At 34.6% G+C, this 16,880-nt stretch overlaps 3 protein-coding genes across 4 annotated transcripts; 2 read left to right on the top strand and 1 right to left on the bottom strand.

Moving 5' to 3' along the window:
• Nucleotides 1-908: 908 nt before the first annotated feature.
• LOC107859624 (chitin elicitor receptor kinase 1) lies at nucleotides 909-8,848 on the bottom strand. 2 transcript variants are annotated; one of them, XM_016704677.2, is made up of 12 exons: nucleotides 7,195-8,848; nucleotides 5,375-5,408; nucleotides 5,266-5,273; nucleotides 5,024-5,182; nucleotides 4,557-4,756; nucleotides 4,028-4,117; nucleotides 3,253-3,346; nucleotides 2,990-3,141; nucleotides 2,818-2,909; nucleotides 1,552-1,690; nucleotides 1,375-1,473; nucleotides 909-1,297 (listed from the first exon to the last, which is right to left on the bottom strand). In XM_016704677.2, the coding sequence occupies exons 1-12, from the start codon at nucleotides 7,829-7,831 to the stop codon at nucleotides 1,130-1,132; spliced, it is 1,872 nt and encodes a 623-aa protein (XP_016560163.1). In that variant the 5' UTR covers nucleotides 7,832-8,848; the 3' UTR covers nucleotides 909-1,129. The 2 variants fall into 2 exon arrangements, with proteins under 2 accessions (XP_016560163.1, XP_016560164.1); XM_016704678.2 differs by lacking the exon at nucleotides 1,552-1,690 and having other exon boundaries at nucleotides 1,159-1,297.
• A 774-nt stretch (nucleotides 8,849-9,622) lies between these two features.
• On the top strand, nucleotides 9,623-11,966 carry LOC107861269 (chaperonin-like RBCX protein 1, chloroplastic). Its single transcript, XM_016706617.2, has 7 exons — nucleotides 9,623-9,752; nucleotides 9,848-10,063; nucleotides 10,440-10,531; nucleotides 10,792-10,909; nucleotides 11,254-11,270; nucleotides 11,371-11,433; nucleotides 11,605-11,966. The coding sequence occupies exons 1-7, from the start codon at nucleotides 9,638-9,640 to the stop codon at nucleotides 11,689-11,691; spliced, it is 708 nt and encodes a 235-aa protein (XP_016562103.2). The 5' UTR covers nucleotides 9,623-9,637; the 3' UTR covers nucleotides 11,692-11,966.
• A 2,752-nt stretch (nucleotides 11,967-14,718) lies between these two features.
• On the top strand, nucleotides 14,719-16,093 carry LOC124896287. The gene is made up of 4 exons (XM_047407834.1): nucleotides 14,719-15,046; nucleotides 15,128-15,249; nucleotides 15,676-15,819; nucleotides 15,944-16,093. The coding sequence occupies exons 2-4, from the start codon at nucleotides 15,217-15,219 to the stop codon at nucleotides 16,091-16,093; spliced, it is 327 nt and encodes a 108-aa protein (XP_047263790.1). The 5' UTR covers nucleotides 14,719-15,046; nucleotides 15,128-15,216.
• The last annotated feature ends 787 nt before the right edge of the window (nucleotides 16,094-16,880 follow it).

Here is a 16,880-nt window from a genome sequence, read left to right on the forward strand (position 1 = left end):
CCTTGACACAGAAAAGCTTCTAAGCTATAACATTTTTTGCATATATTACAAATCCCCTAATTATAAATTTTGAGTCCCACACAGGTGTCGTACATGTAATTGAAAGTGCCCTTTCCAATGAATTAAATAATGTTAGCTTCATTAAATTATGATTGTTTATAAACCTGGTTGTCACCTAACGAATGACTTTGTCCTTCATCTTGACTAGCTAGGAACCAAACGTACAACGCTCACATAGATGGAGTTAAATTTAAGCAACATTATTATAGTAAAAAAAATTAACACACTTCATGCCATCAGAGTCAAGATTGAATCAAAGAAGTAAAAAAATTATGGAAGATTACACCTGGATCAAGTATATAATACTCTGAACATTTCAAAGTATTATTAGAACCGATCAGATTTATTTGATGCTTGCCAAGGGGTATAATGACGCAATCATTTTGGTTTACTTGTTGTTTCTTCTATATCATGTTAATAAAGAAAACTAATTAATTTTGACCCGGCGGGTTCAAAGGGAAGATAAACTACACCTACTTATATTACAAGTTACAACTAGAAATCTTAAAATAAATTATACATACTGAAAAAAAATATTGAAATTGAGTCAAAGAATGGAAGATGTCTATGAATCAGGAAATAATTGTATTGGCGTAGAAACCCAGTAGGTGGCAATTATTAGGAACGAGGTTGTTCAAACTTCAGATGTTGATGAGACTTGTAGATGTTGGCTTAGTTGGTAAGCCATTGGCAAAAGAGAGGATAATTGCCCTATGAAGACTCGTATTCGCTATAGCTCTAGAGGATATTCTCTTAATGAAGCAACCACATATGAGTAAATTGAAGTTTCAGGATTCGTGTGGCGATAGCCCTTGTGGGAGGAGGTGGGAGGTAGTGGGAGAAAGGCTGTACAAATGTAATCAAGTTTTAATTTCCAAACCTCCTTGCTAGAAAAAAACAACCTTTACAAAACAAAGAAAAGAGATGCAGAAAGTAAAGATGTTTGTCAATTAAAAAACAAAAGGTGGTAAAAATACTAATGTGAGTACACATATAAATAGATAATACTTCCAGGGACATGAGGTTCTTAGGCCTTGAAAATGATTGAATAAAACACCAGCAACTATTGCTATCTTCCTGACATAAAATGGACAAGGCCTTGATTTTCATAGAAGGAGCCAATATCCCAATCCTCAGTACTTGAGGATGATAGTGTCATTAAAGCTACAACAATAGACCTCATGCTAGGTCTCAACTGAGGATTTTCATGCGTGCAAGCCTTGGCAAGCTGAGCTACCTGCAAATTAAATAACCAACTAATTTACATAAGAAAAAGACGTTCATTTTTTTAACATGAGCACGGTGAGTCACTACCTTGCAGACTGAATCTAGTGAATAGTCATCTCCCAGTTTAGGATCAACCACTGTGCGTAAACCTTCTCTAGCACCACTCTGGTGAAGAACATCCTCAAACTACAAAATGAAACAGAATTCTCTTAGTGGTTTAGAGGCTGGAATATTTAGGTAAAACGAAATGGTGACAAGGCATACCAAGGCAACAAGCCCTTTCGATTCAGTTATAACTTCACTTGTTTTAACAATAGCTTCTTTAGCAGATATTAACTCGTAAAGCACTACTCCAAAAGCGTACACATCAACTTTAGGGGAAACGTCACCATACTGAGCATACCTGTTAGCAAGGCCTTTTTAAACAGGAAGTACAAAATAAAATGAAAAAGGGAAAACGAATGAACAAACCGATCAGAAAATTTCCTATCGACAACTATTCTAGGTGAACCACAGTCCTTAATATCAGTATCTTCCAGGTGACAGAATATGGCAACATAAGGTGGCATTAGTTTCCCTCCCTTATTGTTTAGTGTCCGAACCTTATTAGAGTGGGTAAAAGTCCCACATTGGTTGGGGAATGAACTGGTGGTTTGCTTATATGGACTTGGACAATCCTTTCCTTTTGAGCTAGCTTTTGAGGTTGAGTTAGGCCCAAGGTTCATTCTTGACATGGTATCAGAGCCAGGTCCATCCCCGTTTTGGGTTTCCGGTCCACGCGCCAGTGCCAGTTGGGCCTGGGCGTGAGGGGGGTGGGTGTTAGAGTGGGTAAAAGTCCCACATTGGTTGGGGAATGTACTGGTGGTTTGCTTATATGGACTTGGATAATCCGGACTGGTGATTTGCTTAGATGGACTTGGACAATCCTCCCCTCTTGAGCTAGCTTTTAAGGTTGAGTTAGGCCCAAGGTCCATTCTGACAAACCTGACATCCCTTGGACCTCACAACTTTTTTATACATCAGAATTTTGAGGTTGAGTTAGGCCCAAGGTCCATTCTTGACAAACCTGACATCCCTTGGACCTCACGACTTCTTTATACATCAGAATTTATCGTCAATGTATTATTTCAGATTATATAATGGGAATGCATTTATAGGTTTTGCAAGAAAGAACTGGAAGCTCCTTCAACTTTGCTATTCTACCACTAATCCAAAACTATGATTCGGAAAAGTTTACAGAACTACTCAACTATCATGCCTTCACTCAGCTAATTCATATCCCGATTCAGTCAGATATGCTGAGACAACTGCAGACAATGAACTGCCAGTCTGAGCAAAAAAGAGAAAAAGGAAAGAAATACAGGTTTTCTACATTTGCATGCCATTGGGGTGGGGTAGTTCTGAATATCATTGTTGAAACCAATAAATATTTTAGGAGACAGAAGCATTCAGGATTTCATCAGAGCATATAGAATCTGGAAAACACAGGTATAAAATACCACCTAATGCCACCTGGAATCAGACGCTTACTCTGGAGGCATGTAACCAAAAGTACCCACAAGGCGTGTATGGAAAGAGGTGCTTCCAACTTCAGTTAGCTTGGTAAGTCCAAAGTCGGCTACCTGCAAAAGATAAAGATCTTTATGTGCAATTATATGCCAAGGATTCAATCTTTGGTTTAAAAGTCGCAATTTTTCACAACCTTTGCGCGAAAGTCTTTGTCAATCAAAATATTAGCAGATTTAATATCACGGTGGATGTATAAAGGAACAGTGTGCTCATGGATGTATTCGAGTCCTCTAGCTGCATCAAGAGCGATTTGAACCCTAGCAGACCACGACAATGGATTCCAACCTGAAAGCAAAAGGTCGAGATGGATTTGGAAGAGTAAGAAAAATGTAGCACAATGATTATATAGTACATGGTTTACATGGCATTTCACAGAAGTAATAGAATTTCACTTGCCTGATCCACGCAAGTGTTCACCAAGATTTCCATTTTCAATATATTCATAAACTAAGAATAGAGACCCTTCAACACAATATCCAATTAAGCGTACCTGAAATGTGTTTCAAAAATAAAATGTCATCTCATGGTCTCGTAATCAGAACAAGTATCTTTTGACCTTTAACATTGGCGGAGAAAGTTCTATATTGCTGACTTTAAGGAATGACAAAGAGCTTATCTTCTATTGATTTCCTTTTACTTTGGATGTATAACGCACACATGTTTAACAACAATATGTATGTGATTTTAAAATACTTTTACTAATCACATGGAATGCACATGCAGCACACGAGATGCACATCTGCCGCACGAGATGCACAAGATGCAGGCTCCCAGAGAGGCAGTTTGGTGACTTGACATTTGTGAATTCCGTTCCTTTTATATGTCTTAAACATGGAGGAGATAGAAGAAATCCAAGCATAACTGATGCTAAATGTGGACCAAAGTCCTAAGTTACTCGGGCAATGCCACATTCTAATAGCTTGATGGCACAGAGACACACCATCTGGCTATTTTACATATTGATTAATACATGATGTGGCACAGAGCTCAACTGGAATGTTGATTAATAATATTAAGAAACTTTTACATCTAAAAGGAAGTAGAAGCATGGTTGAACTTCAAACCTCAGAACTTGATGTTGGGCTTTATTTACAGGAAAAACGAGTAAAAAAAAAAAGATTTGCGGTAAAAGAAATGCTGATATTCTCAATCATATTAAGAACAGTCTTACCAAGTTCAAGTGATGAAGATGTGTTAAGACTTTCAACTCGGCAAGGAATTCTTTCGATGCTTGCATATCCATTTTCTTAATTGCCGTTCTCTGCATTCAAGTCAAAAAAAGACCTAAGCTAAAGAAATAGGTGAAGGCAAAAGACACATTTCTTCTAGTTTAAATATGTTTTATTCAATTAAAACGTTGAACAACCTCGAGCCTCATTCAATGGCTAAATCTAAGATTAGCAGCCTCCATGAGCTAGCTATATGCTGCACTATTTACTTAAGCAAACATATTTAAAACTCATGCAAATTTTCATGTAAACCACGAATGTTTTAGTAACTAAAGATTTATCTTTTTCGTTTTGAAATCAACACCTCTAAGCTACACAGTTTCCATGCTCACCCTGTTTAATAATAGTTACTATGCTCTTCGTTATTAGCCCTATACACCATTGCGAATGAGAAGACATTGACAAATCAAAGTCAGTAGCAGGATTATTCAAGTGTTTGCTTCAAATATTATGACAAGGATATCGACAAACCTCGCCTTTTACCACTCCATAAAAGACTGCTCCAAAGCCACCTTGACCAATCTTATTTTCCATGCTGAAGTTATTTGTAGCCTTAGCGAGTTCCTCATATGAAAATTCCACTGATTTATCCACTGTAATCCCTGTAGGCCTTGGAGAAACAACGCCAAATAAAGGACCGGTTTCTGTAATTTTCTCCAAATTTGTAGGACCTGATGCATTGAGAATTTCATTAAACCATACTGAATACAGGATTTGAAGACAGTGCTTCATCATTGTTGTTATGATTTTGCGGGTTCAATTGTCCTGACTTTAAATGCTTTCAGAAAAATATGCAGGGAAACATATTTAAGGCTTACTTATGGTGAATATGAAGATTATTCTTAGAAGAAAACAACAGAAACTTGCGCCTCACCACTAGTTAAGGGCAGTTTTGTTGGAATCAATCTAGGACAAACACAATAAAATAAACTACTTACGGAAGTTCTCATTGAAATGTTCATCAGATGAACCTTGGAGAAATGATTCCTCCTCAATTTTCTTGCTCCTATAAATTACGAAATTAAGGCAAACAGCAAAAAAGGTAGCCCCAACGATGGCTGCCACTGTTATCCCAGCAATTGCTCCACGTGAGAGTCCTGGAAAAATGACATCATTTAGTAAGTGATGGTAATACCATAACAATTGTCCTACTGAGCAGAGAACTCAAAATAGAGCCAACCTCTTGACCTGCAAAATAAAGCCAGCGAGAATCATATTAAATAACTATCGTCGAAAGAAAAAAACAGCAGCAGAAATCAAAAAAAGGAAATGCTGTGTCTGGACAATACCTTGTATTCAACGGTGGAAAATTTCCCTGTGCATCTGCAATGACAATTTGAAGGAACAGGGAATATACTAAGTCAGCAAGTCTGCCAAATTCAACAAATGAGGATTTTCAGCAGTTCCTGGCACATAATAAATCAAAGTTTGGGAATGTGTAGTCTAAAACACTCCTCGACTATTTGTATGAAATGATTCAAAAAAAAAAAAAAGACATTTTACCGTTAAAATATTGGTAATTGTAGAAAGTTACTAATATTTTTCTTGAAAGGAACATAAGGAAAAGAGTGTCATGTAAATTGGACATAAAGACAGTGCTAAACACACTTTAAAATATTTTTCAATTTTCTTTTATATTTGGTTGGCTTATATTTTTTGAAAAATATTTTTCAAATCAACTTATTTTTCTTAAATCTAAAGAAAATGACTTCCCTTCAAAAAGTAAGGAAAATATTTTTCAAAACTCTCTTTTAACCTCAATTTAAAATTGAAATATTCATACAATTCTCAAAATCATCCATCCCGCCCCCAATATCCTATCACCCCAATACCACCCCCACCCCTACCCCTACCCCAGCCCTCACCCCTCAAAATTCAATTATTTTAAAAATTATTTCAAAATTTTTTCTTAATCCATCCCCTACTCCCATTCCACCCCTACCCCTACCGGTCCTTCTTCCAAAAACAATATCTACATTTTATTTACAAAATTTAAACTTTTCTCTTACCCCATACCCCTACCCTCCCCCCTTACCAGCCCCCTCTCCCATCCCTTCCCCCCTCCTCCACCCAACCTAAAAAAAAATAAATTAAAATTTATTTTTTAAAAGTTTTCAATTTTTTTCGTCTCACTCCCCTACCTTGATCCCCCCCCCCCCCCCAGCTCCCATTCACCCTCTTCCCCTCCCCCCTCCTGCCAATTTTTTAATTTTTTTTTTAACAAAAAAAAATTCAAAACTCTTTCTTACCCCACCCCTACTGTCTATTCTGACACCCCACCCACCCGCCTACTAACCCCTTTCCCAAAAAGGGATTTAATTTTTTTTTATTTTTTTTAAAAAAATCTAAAATGTATTTTTACGCTTTAGCTAAACACTAAAATGTATTTTTTGAAAAATATTTTTTCATTCACCAACCAAATATTCGAAAATATTTTTCATTCACCAATCAAACATAAGAAATCAACTTGTTTTCCAAGAAAATATTTTTCATGTAAAACATTTTCATTCATACCAAACACACCCTATGACCATAAGGAGTCGTTTGGTAGAGTGTATAAGAATAATGTAAAATATGGTATTAGTAATGCTTGTATTAGTAATATTTGTGTTAGTTATGTTTGTGTTTTTTTCTTATGCAGTATTTGGTTTGATGTATTAAAAATAACATGAATTAAATAATTTCTTTAAAAAAAAATTTTTACAAAAATATCGTCCATATATATGTTAGAAAGGATGTGGATTTTTTATTTAGGGATAATAGTGTCTTTAATCATATTAATGCATGTATTGGATCCATTGCATTGCTAATACCATGAATTTTGAAGAATTAGTAATACACACATTAATACACAATAGAGTGTATTAGTTATACGTAGAATGAAAAAGTATACAAAACAAGGTATTAATAATACATGCATTAGTTTTCTAGTATACTCTACCAAACTACCCCTAAGTTTAAAAATTTCTTACATTGAACATACATATAACAAACTAAAATAAGTTTTTCATTATGGTTCAACTTGGAATGATAACATTAAAAAAGGTATGTATAGACTAATTTTCAACTCAAATAAACAAACTTACAAAACAAAGAAGTGGTCACTGACCTCTTGCGGGCACAAACACTATTCCTGACCCTGAACCAAAATCCAAACCCGGATTGAACTTCTCCAGCAACTCAACCGGCACACCCAACGCCACAGCCACCGTCGACAAGTTCTCTCCTCGGAGAAGAGGGTACGTGGCAAACAACCCATAATCATCTGACACGTGTCCATCGCCACACGAGCAATTCACTGTCACATTTATCATGGCATAATCCGGTATATTAGTCGGGTCGTAATTGTTGACCCGTTTGAGCCAGTACTCCGTTGTAAGGTTTGCAAAGGCCATAGTAGCAACTCTTTTGTACGTGTCACCAAACACAGTTTTGTACACAAAAGTGTGTCCTAAAAAATCACCATTTAAGCAATCACATGAAAATGGAACATTGATCCTCGTATCACTGATTATACTATCTTGGTTTGTAATTTCAGGATTGTATTTAAGAATATCTGGAACTGTTACGTTGAATATGTGACTAATGTAAGTTAAGTTGGTTCCTGGCCAAATATGGTACGAAGCTATAGCCATGTCACAACCATTTCCACATGACATGGCTTCACCATTGAAAATGAAGAAAAGAAAACTAAGAGTAATTATCTGCAGAATAAGGATTATGGTTTTTGCTGTCATGCTAATCATTATTATTATGAGAGGATTAAAGGGTAGAGAGAGAAGAAAAGGAGTAGTTATAGTCTAATAAGACATATGATATAACAAAATGTTGAAGGCATATTGTATAATGTCATGCCGTCTTCAGAAAAATATTACTACTATATGTATCGTGTTTTATTCTCTTGCCATTTGCTGTGTCTTATAGTGCATGATGCTTATTCTAACATTATTGAAGAAAGTAATACTATAAAATATTCAATTGCAAACTCTCTGTCCCCATATTCAATTTTGGATTCTTGGGATATGAAAATATGCTTCGTGACAGGGATATACGTGTGAATTTTTATAGCTGGTTTGGCCGTCAGAGAATGAAATTAAAGTGATCCCTCTTTCTCCAAGTTAATAGTGGATTTTGAGATAGCCCCAGCTTGACTCGAGATCAAGACTCCTTACAACTCGCACCAATAGCGGCACTGAGCGGCCGGAGATTGATTGAAAAGGCAGGCCCAGCCGACCCTCTCCCCCCCTAACCGCCTATCTACTCGTGTTCGTAGCTCGATCGGAGGTCAAGACTGTGGTCCGGCGGAAAAACAGAAGTCGTCCGTATCAAGTGATACGTGAATTGCTCAGTAGTGCTTCGCCACTACCCTAGCTGGCGTTCCAGACTCAGGAGTCAACTTTCCCGTATGAGCATTCGGTACATGTATCAGTCCGTGGAAGAGTGAAAGGGTCACCACTACTGAGGATCCCCCCCTAATCTTAGATAGGTCGTCTGAGGGTTCGCCGCGGTTCATTGCTGTGCACCTTGTGTGGTCAGCACCGATCGTGTTCTCAGTGTCTTATCCGGATTGAATGTATACTATCCCCCTATCGGACTAAGGGTTTGTATCGAATATTCCTCTCTCTACCTGAATTCAATCAGTAAGAAAAGAAATATGGAATAAAGAGTGAAATTCCATAAAACATGTTCCACAGGGCACCTGTTCAATAAATCAGGACAAAGCGATTGATCCAGTTGAGAGCGTAGCGTAGGAGACAGGTAAGATGACCGTCATCTTCTTTCCTCTTCTCAATTTCAGCAAGGGACGCTCTTGGTCGAAAGTCCCATCCGTTGAAATACGAGATAGAACTTCCATTGCCCACTTATGGACAGGAAACAGAAGTCGCTATTTTACATAATTGCAAATAGCGAACAACCGTCTCTTACCACCTCCCTGAATGGTCTGACTCAACCTACCTGTTACCAATGGCACATTTCTATATGGATATAAATAACCATCAAAATGTGGCCCTACGGCTCTCTCAAAATATTCAAGAGACTCCTTGGCAAACAGAAGGAAGCAGCACCCAACTCGATGAATCTGAAGCAGCAGATCTGCAAGACTCGGTCCTTCTTTCTTCTTTCTCAGTTTAAAGAGAGGAGAGGAAGGGAGAAGCGAACGGTTTTTGATCATTTTATTGACGAGATTTTCAATGAAAGCTGAGATGGGGTAAGTGTGAAGAGTCAACTATTGCCCTACTTTTATTATTTCTTAGAAGAATGGCCCCGGTATGTCTTAACTCTATTTATACTTATTTTCTTGCATACACATATACTAGATTTGACCAAACTCGTTGAACTCATTATTAAATTCACCGCCAAGGTTTCTCTTGTTTGCACTGGAGTGACTTTTTTTAATCTAGACTCAGATAGTCAATCAGATCAATTACAAAAAAAATCTGCTTGCGCCATGCCACTCTTTCCCTGTATGTTATGCTGCTCTTCCAACAACCCAAAAGTTGTATAGAGCGAGACAAATCCTCAGTTGACAACGTTGACTGTACTTTGACCAAATGGCAGTAAGACTTGTTATCTCTTACGTAGTTGTGTTTATTAACATGAGAAGAATTTGGATAGACTGGGATCCACAAATTCATCTTTGCAAGAGGACAAACAAAAAATTTTCTAGTAAAAATAGTACTCTAGTTTCCTTTCCTTTTTGTAGGGAGATATTTATGCAAAGGATCAGAGATATTTTTTCTTTCTATCTATTTTATTTGTAGGATTTCCTTCATTAGGACCACTGGCTATTGAAAATCAACTCAGGAACAATCTAGCACAACAGGTATCAATGGAGTGCTCCACAGCAATCGTATTTTCGCAGCTCTCTTTACTCCCCTCAAGACTTCAAACAGAAACTAGAGCTAATCCATTCAAGTCATGGAAAGAGAGAACTCGTCAATCTACTCGTTTCCAGTGTCACAAGATGTATGTTCCTGGTGTGTAATCACTGTTATCTTTTCTTCTCCTACAGTTTCATATTTAAGCCTTTTCCTTTTTCACAACAGTGGTGTTCGGGTAAATCCAGGATTTAGATTCGGAGAAATAGTATTGGATTCAGATGAACCTGTTGCTGCAAGGCTGCATACTCCTATGATTAACGCCTCGATATTTTGTCGTGTACTTGTTGCCTTCTACCAACATGAATATTTTTAACAATGTTCTGCTCACCTTTGGCTGTGGGGAAAAAAAATCACATATAGTGTTCATTTTGTTTCTCTAAGATTTGAATCATAACTTCCTAAGGATTTTATTCATGAGCTCAGATTTAAGTTTTTATCTTTAGTACATGAATATATGTTTTGGCTTATGCAGGATTTGGGACATCACCAGAATCTACAGCAGCCCAACATTTACATCACTTCTTCAATTTTATTGCTGTTAAAATTGTTGCTGCACAGCTTCAGGTAAGTGTAGCGCAAAGCAACATCTGTGCCTCTTTTTTATAGTTTAATTTCTATACACCGACAGTTAGATCACTTAAAAGATAATTGCAAGAAAGTGTCCATAAAAAGTAAGATTTGAAACCTGAAAAAAGAAGTTAAGGCATATTCTGTTGCAACAACAGGTTACAGTGCACTAAAAGTAAATAATTATTTACATTTCCTGGTGTATAAGTCGAATCCTGTTAAAATTTGTTAGTATTAACCATAATTCCACATGGCAGGGCTACAATCCTGAGGCATACGAGGAGCTGAGGGAGTTTCTGGATAGAAATTCATTGAATGATGGGGATAAGTTTTGCGCTGATTTGATGAGGGAATCCCCAAGGCATAAAAATCTAGGTACATCAACATTTTCCAAATTTATTTGCAAGTATTTGAACCTAAATTCTTCTCCAAATGGTCTGTTTACTAGGATTGCTTTGATTTATTTCTTCCAGTGAAGTGGAACAGAAAAGTAGTTACTACTATTTTTCATAGATATTAAAAGACATCCTGAATGGATACTGTAATACAAACTTTGATACCATGTTAAATTGTGCGATCATCGTCTAAAAGTTTAAATGGTTAGATGTGGATGGTATGTATTTATTTACTTAAATTGTAATTTCAGCAAAATTTCTGACTTTTCTGATAATGTTTAATTACTTGAATTTGTGGGTACACTGGTTGGCTCCTTCTCCCAGCGTTGCGGATCTTAGAGGTTGGTTTACTCTCTACCCTTTTTTTTTCCTTTTCCCTTGTTCATGATAGCAATTTAATTATAACATCAAACTGAATTAGATACTGTATCTTTTATGAAGGTTCGATCAGCATACTGTAAAGATGACTTTGAGTGGGATAACTTGAAGCGCCTAGCGTCAAAGGTAAACTAAAAGATCAAGAATTTTATCTTATATCCGATCCACACTGACAACGTACATAAATTTTTTCATAATCAGTGCAATTTATCAGTTACTTACTTCTCCTCATCAGTAAAACCTCTGTGCCACTTCTTTTTGGTTCTTACTTGTAGCAACTACGTTGGGATTTTGCAGATGGTGGATGATTCTAATAAAAAGCTTATGAGGGATTATATTGTGGATACTAGTTGCATTGCAGATGGAAAGCAAATATGCAACTAGACAAACTCCTTAAACTTTGCTTGATCAGGATGTATTATATGATACTACAGAAAATACACATTTCTAAGGTTTACATTACCCCAAAACTTGATGTGTCCTTAGCTTGTAGATTCTTGATGAATGGGGTGTCATATAGTATTGTAATCAAACTGAAAATATAAACATTTTATAGCTTACACTACTACAATAGTCAATAAATCTGGATATGTGATGGATTATCAATGCTTCAATTGTCAAAAGAAACAATGAGTCGAGAATATGTGTGTTTTCACTTAGCTTCATGTGTCTATATATTTCACGTTTTCGCCTATAAATGTATATTTAGCTGCAAAATTTAGTCAAGTGTAGCAAATATTTCACATTTGGGAGATTCTATGTATTTTCTTTTATAATAATGACTAGTTTTTGGACACGTGCACGCGTGTTAGGTAAATTAGTTTTTGGACACGTGCACGCGTGTTAGGTAAATTTTTATAGATTCGTTAGAACGATTATAATTCTAAGAAAACATATGCGTAGTAACATATAACAATTACAAATAAATCTTTAAAAGTATGACAAAAAATACCAAGTGAGAGGTGCAACTTAATATTTAAAATTAATTTATTTTAAGTAACCAACTGTGAATGTTGAACTTCATCAATTAGTAGTAAGCCAAATTCATAACTAAAATTTACATATATACACTAAATAAAATTTCCTTATTATATAATATACCAATTTGGTAAAGTATTTACACATATCCCAAAATATTTACACAAATCCCTTTATTTTCAACTTTCTCTCTCTTAAACATTATACATCTCTGAAAAGGTTTTCTCTTCCGTATTTTACTCCCCCATATCCTTCCACAACACCCGATAATTACTTCATAATTGAATCCCCTTATTCTCGGTAAAATTCAAGAATCGTGTTTCTGGGGGTTACAATTTGTAAGTTTGAATATTTTTATTTTTTTCTCTTTTTTTTTTTTTAATTCTTTCAATTTTTGAAATTGACCGTATATTTGTTGTCATTGCATGTTTGTTTTTACCTTATTTTTCAAGTATTTTCAAGTTTAGTAGTTCGATTTTTATGTTTTCTTCATATAATAGATTTTCGATTCTTGGTTTGTAGATATTTTTTTTCAAATTTACCTATTTTTGTATTTTCCAGTTTATTTATGAATGCATGTTTGTTTTTAAGGATTTACCACATTTTTGCAAGTTTTTTCAAGTTTCGTAGTTTCGTATTTTTTCAAGTTTTCGGGTTAATCGAATTACTGAAAGAAATTGCTAATGGATTCTTGTCCTAGCTTTAGTTTAGGACTAACATTTGATTTTGAAGAACCCAATTTCGCAGAGAATCGTTCAAAGCATCGAAACGATCCCACAACAATGAAGAAATTGAAGGAAGCGGTCACTTCCAAATCAAAGAAATCAAGTTAAAAAATGGCCTGTAAGAAGAAGTTTGATGATTCCGGTAGACCACGTCTTCCGAAGGTATTGATTCAACATTATACTTTACTTATACATTGGATGTTTTTATTACGTATAAGAGGCATTTGAAACTGGGTGTGTTATTATACATTTATGAAGTTTTTGTTATGTATAATGTTTTATTATACATTCTGACAACATTACATGTCATACATGTTTAAGGTGAAATATTTAATCTGACATTATACATTGCATATATTTGATTATTACTGTATAATATTATTACATTGCATTATACATTACTTTCCATACTCTTATTAAACATAACAGGCATTGTATGGTTTAGTTGATGTTATACATTTAGTGAGTTTTCATAGTGTATAGAGTGACATTATACATCTGAATAACTGAGATGTCATACATATTTTTAATGTGAACTATTCTAGTATTATACATTGCTTATACATTGCATTATACATTGATTTCCATACTCTTATTTATACATAACAGGCATTGTATGGTTTAGTTGATGTTATAAATTTAGTGAGTTTTCATAGTGTATAAAGTGACATTATACATCTGAATAACTGATATGTCATACATATTTTTAATCTGAACTATTCTAGTATGCAACATTATACATTATTGCATCTCAAAAATGTGTAACTTTTTCTGTTATTATTGTATTTTTTATTCCAGAGCATGAAATATCGTATAGATAAAGTCCCGGAGCACTCTTTGCATATTTTGAGCTTATTCAACCGTGGTTTTGCTGGAGACATAAAGTCTTTTTTTTGGAGAAGATGTTTTAGGGGCATTTAGAAATACGTTGTTTGAGATTTTTCTTGACCTTCCGCAGTGCAACTGGATTGGACAGATTTCAAAATGTCTCCTTATGCTAGAAATCCAACAAGATATTAAGGACGAGATACATGTGTGTGTGCAGGGGAAGATTTTGAAATTTACCATGCTTGAATTTGCCATTATCACCGGCCTGAAATGCACACCGGTGATATTGATGAGTTTATGTATACTTCATCATCAAAATCCCCTTTGATATCGAATATTTTTCTGAATCTAGAGGTGGTATAACTAGGTCCAAACTGACAACAAGTGTGAAGATGAAAAATTTCGAGAACTCTGAAGATGCTTTGAACCTTGCCATAATATATTTTGTTCATACATTCATGTTATCTCAGCATAAAAAAGCACCAATCAATGTAGCTCACTTCCAAATGGTCGAGGATGGTCGGTACATACACTTTCCATGGGGAAAGATAACTTTTGAAAAGTTGATCAACTCATGGCGGCAGGATTTCAGAGTCGCAAAGTAGTTATATTCTTTGGGTGGAATGCCCCACGCTCTAAATATCTGGATATTTGAGTGTTGCTCTACGGTAGATAAAAAAACTGCTTTGCGACATGAAAACATCATTCCAAGAATACTTAACTAGTCTGTTGAGTGTACAAGGCCTAAGTATGAATCTTTTATGTCTGGCATGTTCAGTAAGGTAATTGTATAACATGTTAAATATTTTTATTTTATACTCACTTTTTCGAAGTTCTAATATTTTATTTAAAAATAAATTTTTCAGTGTTCTTTCAAGAATTTACAGCCTACAAACGAAGAAGTTCGTACTTTAGATTTGTTTTTCTCTGAGGATTTTGTGATTTTTGATCCAACATCTGCTGCTTCCACTTCTGTTGCTGCAAAAATGCAAACGGCAGGCGATGAAGATCAATCGCATATTGTCACTGGAGATGATGACTATGGTGATTTCACCACTGGACCTACTCAAGAATTTCTAAGAAAGGCTCATTTGGCTAAACCTGTATCAACTGAACAACTATCCAAAAGAAGAAAAACAGTTATGTTTCAGAAAGTTAGTCTGATGAACAGAAATCAACAAGTTCTCATTCAGTACGTCATGTGTCGGGTATGTTTTCTAAAAAATAATAACAATTAGTACATAAATTACAAATTCGTGTGTTTGATTTTGATCATCGTCATCAAGTAGAAATTGATGATTCTCCTGAGCGCGAACAACTTAAGTATGTTCCTTCGTCTTCCTCAACGCCTGAAGGGACTTCTAAGTCTACTTTAAATATGGAGCAGATAAAGAGTTACATCAAAACATATGTAAGTTAATTTTCTTACTCACAAATTTTAATTTTAAAAAAACATTATTTATTTCTAATATCTTATTGTTTATCTGTACGTTATAAGGTGAATGAACAAATTATTGAGCTGAAAACACTAATCTCCAATATACCTGTTGAGGTCGTTAAAGCATTGAAGAAAGAAGAGAATAAAGAATTCCCCGTATAAAATAATTTTTTCTTCAAATTTTTAATACTTTGAATAAATACTCATACATTAGTATTCATGGAATATAGGAGAAGAAAATTGTTCATCAACAAGAAGGTACAGAAGAAGGATAAAAAATAAATGACAGTGTTTATAAGATTGATTTGCCCATAATGTTAATATAAATTAAATTGGGATGTTACGATAAATCTGTATATCTCCAACATCTTAACCTATTTTTGTTTGGTTATTATACAGCATGAAGATGAGTACACAAGATCAGTCATTCACATAACAAATGATGAACCATCAGTACTTGAACCTTTGAAAACAGAGATCCAAGATTGTGTCCATATTCATACTGAATGTCCAACAATAGCTGAAGTTCAATTCGATCAGAAGGTATATATGTGATATGTATAAATATGATTATATAATGTAGATATGAAAGTATAAAAAAAATTTCATTCGTCATTATATAAATTTGATTAAATGTACAGACATCTACTTGTCAATTTTTTTGTAGGATGAGCATATGAATGATCAAGAAGAGGAACATAAAGAAGAATCGAAAAACACGCACATTATTGAAATGGAAGATATATCGATATATTTCTGTCTATCATGTTGGTTTGTTTTGGATGCATATCAATATTTTAAATCGCTTTATTTGTAGGCTGTTACAGTATTATTACACATACATTTGAATGTATATTGATGTGTTATACATTATTAATACTAATAGTAAATTTCAGAAAATGAATGTTCTTTATTTAAAGACTGTTTCAATTTTATTATACATTTATTTGAATGTATAACATTATGTTATACATTAAATAAATCCCCATATAAAAAATACATATGCATTTGTTATACATATCAATTTTAAATCACCGATCCATATTTTTTTTGTTCAACTTTATATCACTTTGACTAAGCTTTTATAAATAAAGCTTGTTACTGAATGTAGGATGAGCATAATGAAGCAGGTTGTACTGAAGATCTGACCATACATCAAAGCCCTCAAATGAAACATTTAGAGGTATTTTTTTAGTTGTTCATATTGTTTATTAACTCAAAACTTACATGCTTATACATTCACATCCATGCCAACTAGATATCAAATTATAAACAAGTTTTCATTCACCATTATATGGCTTTTCAAATTACTATTACAAATTTATTTTCTCTAGCACTATGTCTTACTTTGAATAATTTGCATTGTAATACTATCTTATTGTGATACTGTCTCAGTTTCGTTATACGTTCATTTGGATGGATAACATTTATTATACATTTACATGAATTTTATACATGATGATTGTGACTAAATGTAGGATGAGCATAATGATGCAAAAAAAAAAAAAAAAAAACAGGTTGTACTGAAGAACTGAGCAGACAACATAGCCCTCATATGAAACATTTAGAGGTACATTTTTTATTTTCATGTTGTTTATCAACTC

Source organism: Capsicum annuum, chromosome 2, assembly GCF_002878395.1.
Source record: "Capsicum annuum cultivar UCD-10X-F1 chromosome 2, UCD10Xv1.1, whole genome shotgun sequence".
Taxonomy (NCBI): Eukaryota; Viridiplantae; Streptophyta; class Magnoliopsida; order Solanales; family Solanaceae; genus Capsicum; species Capsicum annuum.